This window comes from Notolepis coatsorum (genome assembly GCF_963971535.1).
Source record: "Notolepis coatsorum genome assembly, chromosome: 17".
Taxonomy (NCBI): Eukaryota; Metazoa; Chordata; class Actinopteri; order Aulopiformes; family Paralepididae; genus Notolepis; species Notolepis coatsorum.
Genome location: NC_140181.1, coordinates 12,129,298 through 12,146,797, shown reverse-complemented (window position 1 = coordinate 12,146,797; position 17,500 = coordinate 12,129,298). Strand labels below are relative to the sequence as shown.

The 17,500-nt window shown below is 44.5% G+C and overlaps 2 protein-coding genes across 2 annotated transcripts in view; both read right to left on the bottom strand.

Annotated features, from left to right (window-relative positions):
* hck (HCK proto-oncogene, Src family tyrosine kinase) overlaps positions 1–14,766 on the bottom strand; it is a 90,571-nt gene extending 75,805 nt beyond the window's left edge. The window contains exon 1 of the mRNA XM_084332702.1: positions 14,579–14,766. The gene's annotated coding sequence lies outside the window, so the exon portion shown is untranslated. The remainder of the gene's footprint in view (positions 1–14,578) is intronic.
* rbbp8l (retinoblastoma binding protein 8-like) overlaps positions 13,738–17,500 on the bottom strand; it is a gene marked incomplete at its 3' end in the record, with an annotated part of 37,934 nt that continues 34,171 nt past the window's right edge. Inside the window, exon 14 of the mRNA XM_084332701.1 lies at positions 13,738–13,762. Coding sequence (XP_084188827.1) covers positions 13,738–13,762 — 25 coding nt within the window. The remainder of the gene's footprint in view (positions 13,763–17,500) is intronic.

The following is a 17,500-nucleotide window of genomic DNA, read 5'->3' as shown; positions in this document are numbered from 1 at the left end:
GCTCAGACATTTAGTATCCAGGGGGTCAGATCAACCGCTCAGACATTCAGTATCCAGGGGGTCAGATCAACCGCTCAGACATTCAGTATCCAGGGGGTCAGATCAACCGCTCAAACATTTAGTATCCAGGGGGTCAGATCAACCGCTCAGACATTCAGTATCCAGGGGGTCAGATCAACCGCTCAAACATTTAGTATCCAGGGGGTCAGATCAACCGCTCAGACATTCAGTATCCAGGGGGTCAGATCAACCGCTCAGACATTCAGTATCCAGGGGGTCAGATCAACCGCTCAAACATTTAGTATCCAGGGGGTCAGATCAACCGCTCAGACATTTAGTATCCAGGGGGTCAGATCAACCGCTCAAACATTTAGTATCCAGGGGGTCAGATCAACCGCTCAGACATTTAGTATCCAGGGGGTCAGATCAACCGCTCAGACATTTACTATCCAGGGGGTCAGATCAACCGCTCAAACATTTAGTTTCCAGGGGGTCAGATCAACCGCTCAAACATTTAGTCTCCAGGGGCTCAGATCAACCGCTCAGACACACAGGAGGCTCCGGTCTTTCTTTCTAAATGTCTAAAGAATTTATTGTATTGCACTGCACACTTTTTTGGAACTGTATAGTAATCTTTGTTTTAGTCGTCTTATTTTATTTTATTATTGGAAGCTGCTACAGTCGAGGGACCACAATAAATAGATGTTCACTCTTCTTGCTGTAAAGTACTGAAATAAGTGACAAGGCCATGCGAAATAAATTGTTTGGTTCCGGTTACCGACCGACCCTGCCGATTTTTGTGCGACCCACATTTATTTGATGAGTTTGTATGATTTTTTTTCTTCTTTTTTTTTTTTTACAATAAAGTTGAATTAAATCTTAGCCAAAAAGTGCAGTCCATGTCAATAATGAGAATATATAAAAAGCAAGTATTTCACAATATTTGCACAGCTCTCTGACGTCAGGATATTTAGTGAGTAGTATTTAAGGGTGGCATTTTTTTTTTTTTAATACTACTAACATTGTACTTTTGTAGTACAGTGTCTTTGTATTTTAACTAGTGCTGTCAAACGATTAAAATATTTAACTCGATTAATCGCATGATTGTCCATAGTTAACTCGCGATTAATCGCAAATTAATCACTTTTTTTTTTTTTTTTACCTTAAACAGATCTTTTTCAAGTTCCAAGTTTTAATACTCTTATCAACATGCGAGTCAACAAATGCTTGCTTTATGCAGCCATTTAACACAAAAGGATGACCCTCATGCATTGCAAATGTGCATCAAATTCAAAACAGAGTGATGCACAAAATAACTTAAAAGAAAATAATAATTTAAAACAATGAATAAAGTGTGCATGAAATAATAGGGGAAAGAAAACGTTAGGAACTTGTTACATTCACACACACAAGGGCTGATTAATCACACACCCCCCTCTCTCCCTCACACACACACTCTCCCACTCTTTTTCTCTTTTGCCCCTTCCTCATCTCTCTCACCCCCCTCTCTCTCTATATCTCACTCACACACACACACACACACACACACACACACACACACACACACACACACACACACACACACACACACACACACACACACACACACACACACACACACACACACACTTCAGAAACAAACATAGTATCAATGAGAGCATCAATAATACACCTGAGTGAAGTCTAGTAAAAAAAAAAAAAGAAAAAAAAAAAAATTTAGTTAATCTTGAGTTAAAAAAATTAGTGGCATTAATAGAATCGGGAGTTAACGCGATATTAACGCGATATATTTGACAGCCTTAATTTTAACCTTTAGTATTATGGATATTGTACATGCTGGCAGAGTACATGCATCCATGTTGTTGTGAAAAAATTTATTAAATAAGAAAATTCATTATCCAATAAAAAAATTAAATAATAAATAAAATAAAATAAATGCCCTACCTACCCATGGCCTTAACTGACAACCAACAGGAACCAAACTATTTATTTTGTTAGGCCCCAATAAAGGAATCTGAATCTGAATCTGAATCTTGTAGGACACTCACATGTAGGTCTACCAATACTTACGCTACAGTACATTACGGTGATTAATTATTATCATTCACATCTGGCACAACATGTCTATCGAAGGACCAAAAAGCCGGCGCCGTCGTTATGACATAGTAGTAAGCTGTGGCAGAATGGAAAATGTTACATTTGGCCAGTTGCACACAGGAAGTTCCCTGTGTACTTGATAGGTCCTGATCAGAAAAAATAATGGTGTAAAATACCTAACTTCCTTCTTCTCACTGGCAGAACTGGCAGTTCCTCTTCAGCCACTCCATCAAAGGGGGTCCTTTTAAATAACTTCCTCTTTTAAGTATGATGCACTTTTAAGTGGCTGCTGCTTCGCTGTTATTACCGTCGAAGGTGAATCCTAGTAGGGCTGTCCTCTCGACTGCAGGAATTTGCAACCAAATAATAGTCGTAGGGCAAATTAAGTTGATTTAATAGACAGGTTTCTAAAGAAATTGTGTTTTCCACATGCAGTCATGATGAAGAAGGACCTCCGTAAATCTAGTGTTTACCGGAGATATGCGTATAATCTTCTAAGATAGAGTCAGCATTTAATTAAGCAAGATTCAGCATTTAAAAAACAACAAAGAAGAAAACAACGTCTTGGTCGACTAAGATCAAACCAAAAGATGAATGGGTTCATGGACAGAGAGGCCTAGTGGATCATTAAAGACACAAATAATAAATGTATTGACATATATATGACATATATAAGTGCATATATTACATATACATTTTTAATTTTTTGTACTTTCAATTTTAGTTTACCATAACCCTAACCATATAACCACACTGTTACGTTAAACTAACCAAAACCCTAACTATAACCTTAACCATAACCCTAACTTTCTATCTTAACCATAACCGTTAATCATTAAAACAAACCATCATCACAGTATTGCTGTGTTTGTATCAGGGTGGGTGGGTGTCCTAGTCCAGTGGTGAGAGCACTGCCCCACGACCACAATCATTGTTAGTTCGACTCCCAGTCGTACTGTTTGTTTTGGTCTTTCGCAAATACGACATGTAAATATATTACTTATACAATAACATTATGTACCTTTTTTCCTGTGATCGGTTAGTGTACTTTATTAATTATTTACATTTTCTGATGAGACTGTGTTGTTGTTGGTCATTTCCAGTACCGACTCTCCACCGTCCTGACGAGCTGGACATGCTGCTGAGCTCTTTCCCAGAAGACGGCATCCCCCTTCTCCTAATGGCTGACTTCAACCTGCCTAACTCGTCCCCCTCTGCCACAGTGGGAGTGGTGTCTCTCCTACAATCCTTTGACCTGACTCCCACTGTCATGCCTCCCACCCACAAAGCTGCTGGCAGCTCCCTGGATCTCATATTCTCTCGTTCCTCCAGCATAATTAACACCACGGTAACTTCCCCCTCCATGTATCAGACTACTGCTTTGTATCCTCCCGTTATGCTGAACCCCAAACCACCCACTCCAACTCAAACCGTCTCATTCAGACACACCCTGTGCTCCCTGGCTGTCCCCCCCCCCCCCCCCCCTCCATCCTCTCCTCTGACATCCTATCCGCTCTACCTTCGAGTGACTTTCTCTGCTCCCCCCCCCCCCTCGACAACCTCCACCCTCCCCTCAGTAGGGTTGGGCACCGAAAACCGGTTCTAATAGGAACCTAACTTCCGGTTCTGGAACCGGAAGTAACATATTTGAATTTCTATTCTAAATTTCGATTTTTTTTTTTTTACTTTGTTAATTAATACCCTAGTTACAGTACAGCAACCAAATTAAACTGTATCAAGTCAACTGAAAATGTGAATAGTATGATTTTCTTTAAAAAAAAAAAAAAAAATCTCCTTCGAAATAAGCTGTGACCTGTTTTGACCTGCACCTCAAAGAATCGGAATCGAGAATCGTTTAGAACAGGAATCGATATGGAGAATCGGAACCGGAATCGTTCAAACAAACGATGCCCAACCCTACCTCTCAGCCCTCTCCACCTCCTTCGACAAGCTCTTTCCCCTCGCACGTAGCAGTACTGTCTATCTGTATGTCATGTGTTAAGATGAATTGAAAATGGGGGACACTGATGTAAACAAGACGAACGTCTTTCTCTGGTCTGCATCCCCTTAACAATTGTGTGTATTGAGCTGTACTGTATTGTACCCATTCTGCAATCTGTTAATACAATTTTCAATCAATCAATCGCCAAAGGAGCCTGCTTGACCGTTCCACACCCAGACCATTGCTGTCAGAAGATGCAGTGAGGGAAGAAAGACAGACCCTGAGAGAGCGGCCGAGAGGAAGTATAAAAATCTCTTGTTAGCATTCTCCAAAGACATTACTACTACTGCCAAAGCCTCTTTCTGTCACCATAAGATCGAGGCCTCGGCTAAGGAGGACCTCCGCAAACTGCACGCCACCATGTCCTCCATGATCCTCACTCCCCCTCCACCCTCTTCTCTCTCTGCCGAAGACTTTGCCATTATTCTTTGAGAACATCCGCAGCTCCTTCTCCCAACCACCACCCGTTCCAAATGCTGAATCAAGAGCCTCATCCTTAACTCTGTCATCTTTCTCTCCCATTACAGACGCAGAAGTGTTGACACTGGCAGTGGTAACCGACACATGAGTCAACCCTCAGATCCTCCTCGCATCCCTCGCAGGAATGGGAGTTGTAGGCTCTGCGCTGGCATGGCTGTCATCATCCTACAGTACCTTGACAACCGAGTACCCTGTCTGCCCCTGAGGGTGTAGAGACTACCACATGCCTCCTCCAATACAATTTTCACCTGACAGCGGGGAGTTTCACTGGGAGACCGTGACGCTAAATCTCCCCCAGATCCCCTCCCTGCTGAACAAGTGCCCCGACCGACCAGTATAGGAGCCGCTGTTTGCAATGACCAGGACTCATACCCCACCGGTTTCCCACCCGCAAACACTGCCAATTGTGTTCGGACGATTGGACGACTGACCAAGCCGGAGGTACCGCTGGCAGCTGGATTCGATCCCAGAGTCTCTGCGGTGGTAGGCGAGTGCTTAGTCCTCTACGGCGCTACCCAGCCATAGCTGATTCCTTCAACCCAATGTGTTGCCCTGGCAACAGCAAATAAACAGTCATGGTGCTGTGGCCAACTAGTCAGAATGAATTTACATATTGCAATTTCATTTGAATTTTTTTATAAATATATATGAATTTGAATACCGAAAACGCAGATCCAAATGTCTGAAATTACAACACAATAAAGCACAGCCCAATGCCTAATAATTACAGTTTCCTATTGGTACATCCCATAATAGCGAACACAGTGTTAATGATAAGCATTTTTTACGCTTGCTTCGATGCGGTAATATAACATGTAAATGTTAACATTAATATTTGAATTTAGTTGGAATTCGCCTAATTTCGTCCTATTGATATTGGGAGAATCGACGGCACACATTCTGAGTGATACGGTACGACGGGGATACTAACTAACTAACTAACTAACTAACTAACTAACTAACTAACTAACTAACTAACTAACTAACTAACTAACTAACTAACTAACTCGCCCACAGACTCATCCTTGTTTGTTTTCCTACGGAGGAAGACAGACTCGGTTGTTTATCTTTACATTTTGTCTTTCCTGTGATTTGTACGTTTGTTGTGTTCGAGATAAATAAACATCTAGAATCAATCCATCGATCAATCACTTGACACTGATACTGACTGACACACTGCTCTGGTCTTGCACTGTAACATATAGACGTGATGTTTATCCACATACAGAAACAGAAAAGAACAATAACACAGTAGCAGTCCACGCAAAGCTAGTGCAATGCTCGTGGACCGCCACTAGGGGCAGGGTGGTTAGCCATGAGTGAGTGAGTGAGTGAGTGAGTGAGTGAGTGAGTGAGTGAGTGAGTGAGTGAGTGAGTGAGTGAGTGACTGTGTGTTAGTGACATTGGCGAACACAGAGGCGCCTCACATCTATAAAACACATTAAACCTTTCCCTGCCTCACTACCAAACGGTTAAACCCTTTCACCGTGACAAAACACAGCAGGTTAACCCTTTCACTGCCACACGACATCAGGTTAACCCTTTCACTGCCACACTACAGAAGGTTTTAACCCTTTACTGAACTACCGATGGTAATGTGATAGTAAGGCCTAAAAGAAATAATGGTTTGTTTCCGGTTGCCGACCGACTCTGCTGATTTAGGTGCGACCCAATATATTTTATAAGTTAAAAAAAAAAGATTTAAAGAAAAAAATCCAATTATTATTATTATTATTTTTTTTAATAAAGTTTCATAGAAATCTTAGTCAAACCTTTAGTATTATGGATATTAAACATGCTGGCAGAGTACATGCATCCATGTTGTTGTGAACATTTTAATTAAATAAAGAAATTCCCTATCCATAGTCGCCGTGGGAAAGAATAAAATAAAAAAATTAAATAAAATAAATTCCCTACCTACCCATGGCCTTAACTGACAACCAACAGGAAACAAACAATAATTGTTATGCCTAAAGGGTTAACCTTCTGTAGTGTGGCAGTGAAAGGGTTATAATGTGATGGTGGGTGAGTTCGGGAGCGGAGAGTCTTGCATTGACTCACGGCGCTGATCTGTTCCTCTCAGCAGACCGGAGCCTTGTGACTCTAGTAGCGCAGCACAGCACGGTACAGTAGATCCGGATTCCACCGAAAAGGTCACAGAGATCCACTAAATCTAGGCTTCGATTAGCAAGCGGTGTGTCCGAGCCGTCTCCTGGTTCGGAAGCTCCCGTCTGATCTACTCCCCCACTTAATAATAATGAACCAAACGTAGGCCCCGTCTACACCGTGTCGTCCCAGTTGAACACGTGTGCGCTCCCTCCCCCACGTGCAGAAACATCACTGAAGACGCCGGGCAGAAACATCCTCTGAGACACGGAGGAACCAAATGGTAAATGGCTGCTTTTTTATATATATCTTTTATCCAAAGCGCTTTACAATTTTGTTCCTCACATTTCACCTCACATTCACACACCGACGACGGAGGCGACCATGCAAGGTGCCGACCTGCTCATCGGGAGCAATTAGGGGTTCAGTGTCTTGCTCAAGGACACATCGACATGCTGCCCGGGAGGAGCGGGAATCGAACCGGGAACCTCCGGATTGCCAGACGACTGCTCTACCTCCCGAGTCACTGTCGCCCCACGACATGCAACTCGCTGGCTAGTGGCTACTGTCGTCACCAACTCCGGGGGAAAACAACAAGCAGACCTGGGAGAGAAGTAGAGGAGGCTAATAATATGATTGAGCAACGGTTTTGCCACGTTTAGGGAAACATATTGATATTTTAAACTCGGAATGTCATTCAGTGGATCTTATACGTTATCACGATTAACCTCCGCTATGCGTCCTAATCAAACGATCGATAATACGCTATGAACACATGTTGCTTATATGTCTTAAAGTCTTATTTTCAGAAAACATGCATTAGAATCTGCCACTGTATAGTGAAAGGACTGCACTCAGAGAGAGATTCCTCCAAACAAGCGACAATAGTCTTGAAAGGCAGGTCGCTCCTTCTGTTTCAAGATAACGTCGCATGTTTTGGAACTGATGGAATTATCTCGTCCCATTGGTGGCCATTTTGCTCTTATGCCATGCTCAGGTTGGGATTCCTTTCCACTCTGTTCTCACCTTGGAATCCCAACCTGAGAAGGACACAAGAGCAAAATGACCGGCTGTGTGAACTGTGAACATGCTCAATGCTAATCACAGCGGGCGCCCGACGAGCACATGGACGTTGCTTTCTCTCTAGCTGATGAAATAGTGGAGGTAGCCACTGTGTTCTGGACCTCACTGTGTTCTGGACCTCACTGTGTTCTGGAACTGACTGTGTTCTGGACCTCACTGTGTTCTGGACCTCACTGTGTTCTGGAACTGACTGTGTTCTGGACCTCACTGTGTTCTGGACCTCACTGTGTTCTGGAACTGACTGTGTTCTGGAACTGACTGTGTTCTGGACCTGACTGTGTTCTGGACCTCACTGTGTTCTGGAACTGACTGTGTTCTGGACCTCACTGTGTTCTGGACCTCACTGTGTTCTGGAACTGACTGTGTTCTGGACCTGACTGTGTTCTGGAACTCACTGCGTTCTGGACCTCACTGTGTTCTGGACCTCACTGTGTTCTGGAACTGACTGTGTTCTGGAACTGACTGTGTTCTGGACCTCACTGTGTTCTGGAACTGACTGTGTTCTGGAACTGACTGTGTTCTGGAACTCACTGCGTTCTGGACCTCACTGTGTTCTGGAACTTACTGCATTCTGGACCTCACTGTGTTCTGGACCTCACTGTGTTCTGGAACTGACTGTCTTCTGGACCTCACTGCGTTCTGGACCTCACTGTGTTCTGGAACTGACTGTGTTCTGGACCTCACTGTGTTCTGGAACTCACTGTGTTCTGGACCTCACTGTGTTCTGGACCTCACTGTGTTCTGGAACTGACTGTGTTCTGGACCTCACTGTGTTCTGGACCTCACTGTGTTCTGGAACTCACTGTGTTCTGGACCTCACTGTGTTCTGGACCTCACTGTGTTCTGGAACTGACTGTGTTCTGGACCTCACTGTGTTCTGGACCTCACTGTGTTCTGGAACTGACTGTGTTCTGGACCTCACTGTGTTCTGGACCTCACTGTGTTCTGGAACTGACTGTGTTCTGGAACTGACTGTGTTCTGGACCTGACTGTGTTCTGGACCTCACTGTGTTCTGGAACTGACTGTGTTCTGGACCTCACTGTGTTCTGGACCTCACTGTGTTCTGGAACTGACTGTGTTCTGGACCTGACTGTGTTCTGGAACTCACTGCGTTCTGGACCTCACTGTGTTCTGGACCTCACTGTGTTCTGGAACTGACTGTGTTCTGGAACTGACTGTGTTCTGGACCTCACTGTGTTCTGGAACTGACTGTGTTCTGGAACTGACTGTGTTCTGGAACTCACTGCGTTCTGGACCTCACTGTGTTCTGGAACTTACTGCATTCTGGACCTCACTGTGTTCTGGACCTCACTGTGTTCTGGAACTGACTGTCTTCTGGACCTCACTGCGTTCTGGACCTCACTGTGTTCTGGAACTGACTGTGTTCTGGACCTCACTGTGTTCTGGAACTCACTGTGTTCTGGACCTCACTGTGTTCTGGACCTCACTGTGTTCTGGAACTGACTGTGTTCTGGACCTCACTGTGTTCTGGAACTCACTGTGTTCTGGACCTCACTGTGTTCTGGACCTCACTGTGTTCTGGAACTGACTGTGTTCTGGACCTCACTGTGTTCTGGACCTCACTGTGTTCTGGAACTGACTGTGTTCTGGAACTGACTGTGTTCTGGACCTCACTGTGTTCTGGAACTGACTGTGTTCTGGAACTGACTGTGTTCTGGACCTCACTGTGTTCTGGAACTGACTGTGTTCTGGACCTCACTGTGTTCTGGACCTCACTGTGTTCTGGAACTGACTGTGTTCTGGAACTGACTGTGTTCTGGACCTCACTGTGTTCTGGAACTGACTGTGTTCTGGAACTGACTGTGTTCTGGACCTCACTGCGTTCTGGAACTGACTGTGTTCTGGACCTCACTGTGTTCTGGACCTCACTGTGTTCTGGAACTGACTGTGTTCTGGAACTCACTGTGTTCTGGACCTGACTGTGTTCTGGAACTGACTGTGTTCTGGAACTCACTGTGTTCTGGACCTGACTGTGTTCTGGAACTGACTGTGTTCTGGACCTCACTGTGTTCTGGACCTGACTGTGTTCTGGACCTCACTGTGTTCTGGAACTGACTGTGTTCTGGAACTGACTGTGTTCTGGACCTGACTGTGTTCTGGACCTCACTGTGTTCTGGACCTCACTGTGTTCTGGAACTGACTGTGTTCTGGACCTCACTGTGTTCTGGAACTGACTGTGTTCTGGACCTGACTGTGTTCTGGAACTGACTATGTTCTGGAACTCACTGCGTTCTGGAACTGACTGTGTTCTGGAACTGACTGTGTTCTGGACCAGACTGTGTTCTGGACCTGACTGTGTTCTGGACCTCACTGTGTTCTGGAACTGACTGTGTTCTGGAACTCACTGTGTTCTGGACCTGACTGTGTTCTGGACCTCACTGTGTTCTGGAACTCACTGTGTTCTGGAACTGACTGTGTTCTGGACCTGACTGTGTTCTGGAACTGACTGTGTTCTGGACCTCACTGTGTTCTGGAACTGACTGTGTTCTGGACCTGACTGTGTTCTGGAACTCACTGTGTTCTGGAACTGACTGTGTTCTGGACCTGACTGTGTTCTGGACCTCACTGTGTTCTGGAACTGACTGTGTTCTGGACCTGACTGTGTTCTGGAACTGACTGTGTTCTGGAACTCACTGCGTTCTGGACCTCACTGTGTTCTGGACCTCACTGTGTTCTGGAACTGACTGTGTTCTGGAACTGACTGTGTTCTGGACCTCACTGTGTTCTGGAACTGACTGTGTTCTGGACCTGACTGTGTTCTGGACCTCACTGTGTTCTGGAACTGACTGTGTTCTGGAACTGACTGTGTTCTGGACCTGACTGTGTTCTGGACCTCACTGTGTTCTGGACCTCACTGTGTTCTGGAACTGACTGTGTTCTGGACCTCACTGTGTTCTGGAACTGACTGTGTTCTGGACCTGACTGTGTTCTGGACCTCACTGTGTTCTGGACCTCACTGTGTTCTGGACCTCACTGTGTTCTGGAACTGACTGCGTTCTGGAACTCACTGCGTTCTGGAACTGACTGTGTTCTGGAACTGACTGTGTTCTGGACCAGACTGTGTTCTGGACCTGACTGTGTTCTGGACCTCACTGTGTTCTGGAACTGACTGTGTTCTGGACCAGACTGTGTTCTGGACCTGACTGTGTTCTGGACCTCACTGTGTTCTGGAACTCACTGTGTTCTGGACCTGACTGTGTTCTGGACCTCACTGTGTTCTGGAACTGACAGTGTTCTGGAACTCACTGTGTTCTGGACCTGACTGTGTTCTGGACCTCACTGCGTTCTGGAACTCACTGTGTTCTGGAACTGACTGTGTTCTGGACCTGACTGTGTTCTGGAACTGACTGTGTTCTGGACCTCACTGTGTTCTGGAACTGACTGTGTTCTGGACCTGACTGTGTTCTGGAACTGACTGTGTTCTGGAACTGACTGTGTTCTGGAACTCACTGCGTTCTGGAACTCACTGTGTTCTGGAACTGACTGTGTTCTGGACCTGACTGTGTTCTGGAACTGACTGTGTTCTGGAACTCACTGCGTTCTGGACCTCACTGTGTTCTGGACCTCACTGTGTTCTGGAACTGACTGTGTTCTGGAACTGACTGTGTTCTGGACCTCACTGTGTTCTGGAACTGACTGTGTTCTGGAACTGACTGTGTTCTGGACCTCACTGTGTTCTGGAACTGACTGTGTTCTGGAACTGACTGTGTTCTGGACCTCACTGTGTTCTGGACCTCACTGCGTTCTGGAACTGACCGCGGCCAGTGACCCAACCGACCAAAAGGCTTGTTTTCCCCGCTCTGCCCCTGTGACCAAAATGTGGGCCCCGACGCACAGTTTGAGAAACCCTGGGCCCTCCAGCGACAACAACAGGAGCCTGGCTTGGATACTGCGGTCGTTCTGATCCCACCGCTCTGGCTCAACACTACATCCTCACAGATGCAAATCTAACACAGAGGGCAGACGAGTGAAAGTCCCTCCGCGCCGCCGCCGCGGCTGTTTGGACGTCTGTCTCTCTGGCGTCCGGACATGAGTCACCACGGTGGCCACAGTGGCTCCAGACCGGCGCCATCAGGTGGACTGAAATGCCACCGAGGACAGAGGACAGAGGACAGAGGGACAGACTGCAGAGTTTGAGAAAGATAAGGTTCAGAGTCAGATGTACCGCTTCAACCACCTTGTGCTCACATGACTCATCATCACACACACGACACGAGCATGGTCTCTGTACACACACACACACACCTCTCTCTCTCTCTCTCTCTCTCTCTCTCTCTCTCTCTCTCTCTCTCTCTCTCTCTCTCTCTCTCTCTCTCTCTCTCTCTCTCTCTCTCTCTCTCCCACTGAGAGCCCCAGGCATCACTGGAGACTTTGCATTGGGAAATAATAACTTATCAGTGGGAAAGGTAGGGATGCATGCCACCACACCACATGCAGCAGTAGTCTGCATGCCACCACACCACACGCAGCAGTAGTGCCACTATAATATACTGTGGCGATCATGCACCGCTGGCTGCCGCTACCACCTCTCTAGGGGAAACGTTTGGACGGGTTTATCAAACAGGACTTTGAGCACAATAAATGTATGTCCTCCTAGCAAGCGTTTGTTTAAGAGACACACGTTGTGTTACTTACAAATATGCCCGTTCAGTCCTCCATAAATGTAAATGTAGCACACTGCTGCTGTACTAACAGTGGTACTAGCTATAGTACTAACAGAATAGTACTACTAACAGTGGTAGCTATAGAGTACTAACAGTATAGTAAGTAACAGTGGTACTAGCTATAGTACTAACAGAATAGTACTAACAGTGGTAGCTATAGAGTACTAACAGTATAGTAAGTAACAGTGGTACTAGCTATAGTACTAACAGTATAGTACTAACAGTGGTAGCTATAGAGTACTAACAGTATAGTAAGTAACAGTGGTACTAGCTATAGTACTAACAGTATAGTACTAACAGTGGTAGCTATAGCACTAACAGTATAGTACTAACAGTGGTAGCTATAGTACTAACAGAATAGTGCTAACAGTAGCAGCTAATGGTGGCAGCTATATTATTAACAGTAGCAGCCAGCTACTAGTCGTGGGTGATATACAGTAACAGATAGCAGTAGTGGATGCTATAGGACTAACAGTAACAGATAGCAGTAGTGGATGATATAGTACTAACAGTAACAGATAGCAGTAGTGGATGATATAGGACTAACAGTAACAGATAGCAGTAGTGGATGATATAGGACTAACAGTAACAGATAGCAGTAGTGGATGATATAAGACTAACAGTAACAGATAGCAGTAGTGGATGCTATAGGACTAACAGTAACAGATAGCAGTAGTGGATGATATAGTACTAACAGTAACAGATAGCAGTAGTGGATGCTATAGGACTAACAGTAACAGATAGCAGTAGTGGATGCTATAGGACTAACAGTAACAGATAACAGTAGTGGATGCTATAGGACTAACAGTAACAGATAGCAGTAGTGGATGCTATAGGACTAACAGTAACAGATAACAGTAGCCTGCTGAAGTAGGCTAGTGAATCAAGACATATATGCAGGATCAGGGAATCTTATGATGGCTGACACCATTCCTCATTAAGTTACACCTCATTAAGTTACATTCCTCATTAAGTTACACCCACATTTCACTGTATGCCTTGTATGCCGTGAGAAATAAAACTCTTGACTTGACTCTTGACTTGACTTGACTACATCTATCAAGTAGGCTGCTGACCTGCTGTACTATGCATAGTAACTACACAGGGTTTTAATTCATATGCATTTGGCTTTTAGCCAATCACAGATGATTGTGCACACATGCAGGTGTGTAAAAAAAACTGTTGTTATTTACCTATATGTATTATTGTGTCAGTGTTGACTATCATAGTATAGAAGTGAGTCTGGATGTACCGGGGTGCTGGCAGTCAGCCCACCCAGCCTCTTATAAGTTCATGTCGGACACACAGCTGGAGGACGGAGAGGAACAGAGAACAGAAACCAGTCGAGAGAAATGTTATTACATCTAAAAATAACTTTGAAAAAAAACTAGGTTTACGCAAGAGATGGAGAACACGCTCAAATATGATGGTGGGAACTTTTTTTTAGACTCAACATCATCGCATGCCTCGTAGCATTTACTGAATGAAAGAATCAAACGTATATATACACAAAATATTTAACCGTTTTTTTCCCTTTCTGATAATGTATTGATAACGTATTGCTGGTCCTTCTGTTTTAGCCCCACTTATAGTAGTTACGAGATAGTGTGTGAAAATAAAAATAGACATGAAAATTTGCCGGCGGCAGAAGAAACTGACTCTCTCAGTTCCTCTTTGACACTTTCGCTCAGCATCATTATATATAATACATAGTGTAATAATAATAATAATATAATAATATACATAGTGTATATATATTATATATATTTATCAAGAGTAAACAATGTAGGCAACTATAGGCCAATGTGCTTTATACTGTATCATTCCTTTATACTGTATACAGGGCTTATTGATCATTCAAACAGATATACAGTAGAGAGAGAGAGAGAGAGAGAGAGAGAGAGAGAGAGAGAGAGAGAGAGAGAGAGAGAGAGAGAGAGATGAGAGAGAGAGAGAGGGAGAGAGAGAGCGAGAGAGAGAGAGAGCAGGAGAGGGAGAGAGAGAGAGAGAGAGGCAGGAGAGAGAGAGAGAGAGAGCAGGTGAGAGAGAGCAGGAGAGAGAGAGAGAGAGAGCAGGAAGAGAGAGAGAGAGAGAGAGAGAGAGAGAGAGAGAGAGAGAACTTACCTCGTTTTGAACCAATCGCTCTGTTCTTCAGTTATTAATAATAACTTATTGTTCACCGTGGTGGTTTTCTATGTGCTGTGGTTGTCTTCCTCCATCTGAAACAGACCTCCTCCTCATGTCTTTAAGTTTAACGTCTCCATCCTTTCTTCTATATAGTTGTGTTTGTGTTGTTAGGTCCTTCAGGTCCGCGGCGCGCTGAGCTCTCTGGACTCTGGACGGCTCGTCGCGCGCAGCAGCGCACTTGATCTCTCTCTCCACGAGGAAGTTGTTGAGAGAGGCAGGCGCGCGCGTACAGTGGTGCGCGAGGAACGTGCGCGATCAACCAGACAGTCAACCACACAGCCGTTCAAGTCAAGTCAAGGAGCGTTTCCAACTTCCGACCATAGATTATCATTCATATCTATAGATATCTATGGTTCCGACCGCCTACGGCTACGGGCCCGGGGCTATGTCTGGTGGCAGCGCGGCAGCATTCAATTCGTGGCGCGTGGTATATGCAATTGTAGAGGCAACGTGTACCGCGCGCGCGGCGGCTTTCAATACATTTCCAATGTGGAGGCGCGGTCAGACGGTGGCTGGAGGCGGTCAGAAGTGAACGGACCACATATTAGGGCTGTCAAAGTTAATGCTTTAACTTTGGAGATTAATTTAAAGCGTTTTTTTTTATCTAGATTAATCTATGCCTATGGAGTGAAAAATGTTCAACGTTCTGAACTTTCAGCAGTATCTTTGCTTGTTCTTTTTTTGCTTTGACTCATCATGCACCTTTTTGAAAATCATCTGACATGAAGAATGGAACACATTTCTGTTGTTGTTAATATGATTTATATTACTGGTAGTTCATACAAGTTTGTGTTGATTCTACATTAATTCCATGATTTTACTCAAGTAAATATCTGTCACAACGCTTCGGTCTTAATTAAGTAGAGAAGTGCGATTTTTAATCTAGATTAATTACAGAAAATTGTGAGATTAATTAGTAAAATGTTTTGTATCTATTGACAGCAATATATATATATATATATCCACCTGTCTGTACATACCTGTATACTCCTTTTTACACATCTGTAGATAGGCCTACTACATACCCTTACCTATACTGCTGGCCAGTATGATACTACCATAGTGTCTTTATATCTGTATCACTGTACATATTACAGTTTTTCTTTTTTTTTTACGATTGCTTTGATTAATTTTGCACATCAGAATTTCAATGTACAAAACTCAAAATGCAAATTGCCACTTTCAAAATGCATACGTTAAGTCTAAGATACTAAATGCTATGCTTATAAAGTGCAAAAATCTTAATGCTAAGTTGTAAACTGACTTGCAGAATTCTTACCTTAAGACATAATATCCTATGCTGAAATGCAAAGTGCGAAACTGTTAATACAAAGTGCCAAACTCTAAATCATGCTCCATTCTCAGAATACAGCCACCTCATATTACAACAATGTTCAATTGACAAATGCAGATCACTATATCAATACAACAGGTGTTTGTATTGTACATTTTTCGGAGTAAAATTTTACTCAAACTGAGTACATTTGACTCAAACTGAGTAAAATTATACTCACTTGGGCTCAAATAGACTCAGTTTGAGTAAAATTTACTCTGCGAAATGTATACTGTGTACTAATGTCTCATTACCTTCATCGACAAGAACCTTGTCCAGTTGAGTGGCATTGCAATACAATTGATAATCTCTTCACCACTACATAAAAGGCTGCTTAGAAACCCGAAAGAAAGGAGCAACATGGAGCAAGTCGTGCATGTCTTTGTACCAACGGATTTCCAGTTCCGCATTCGCGTTCTGCGATCTGATTGGCCACTGACGTTTCTGGTGCGATCTGATTGGCCACTGATGTTTCTGGTGCGATCTGATTGGCCACTGATGTTTCTGGTCATGTGACATGTTGCGCCCAATCGCGTGACGCGTCCATTTCCGCCTCGAACAGCAGCAAACTACCTAACGCCTATAGTTTATCACTGGTTAAGCTTATAGGCGACTCTTTCGAAGTTGGTTAAGGTTAGAGTTTGGAATCAGGGCTGGTGTTCTATCGCCCTGCTCTAAGACAAACTCTAACCTTAACCAACTTCGAAAGAGTGCCTATAAGCTTAACCGGTGAAAGAAACAGGCGTCACACGATTGGCGCGACCAGAAACGTCAGTGGCCAATCAGAGCGCAGAACGCGAACGCGGAACTGGAAATCCGTTGGTAAAAGTAGGTCAGGCAGTCGGTGCAGCTAAGGTTGGCAACGAAGGACAGGGTCGTGGACGGGGTCGTGGTCACGGACGGGGTTGGGTCGTGGTCGTGGCCAAGGAGGCAGAAGAACATCTGTCTCAAATGAAATTATTGTTGACCACGTAATACTGTAAACCGAGGTCTAACACTGGCTGAAGCTGGCAGGGTGGTGCAGCTGAAGCTGGCAGGGTGGTGCAGCCAAACCTGAACAGATCAACGGTGGCATCCATTATAAGAACTTTTTTTGTCTTTTTCTTTACTGCAAACGATTAAACTTCAAATAATAAAGTATTTTCCCACATCTTTCATAAAACACAAGCACTATACTGCAGTCTATCACAGGGGTTATGAGGAAATGACCATTGGATAGTCTGTTTTGGTAACAAAGTATTTTGTGTTTGACCGCATTATCTGATAATGGTCGTTGTATTTGAAAATGCAGCGGGGAGGCGTGGGTGCTTCAGCTCAGGGCCGCATCAGGTCATCAAACACACATCAGAGAAATCCTCCTGCTCCCCCTAATCCTTAATCAAATGTCAGGATTAGACGCCAGCTTCCTGCTGAAGCCCAAGCTGCTGGGGGAGAGGGGGGTAGGGAGAGGGAGGGAGGAGGGGAGGGGGGAGGGTGGGGGGGGGGGGGGGGAGGGATGTGGGGGGGGAACTTAGCTACAGGGCGAG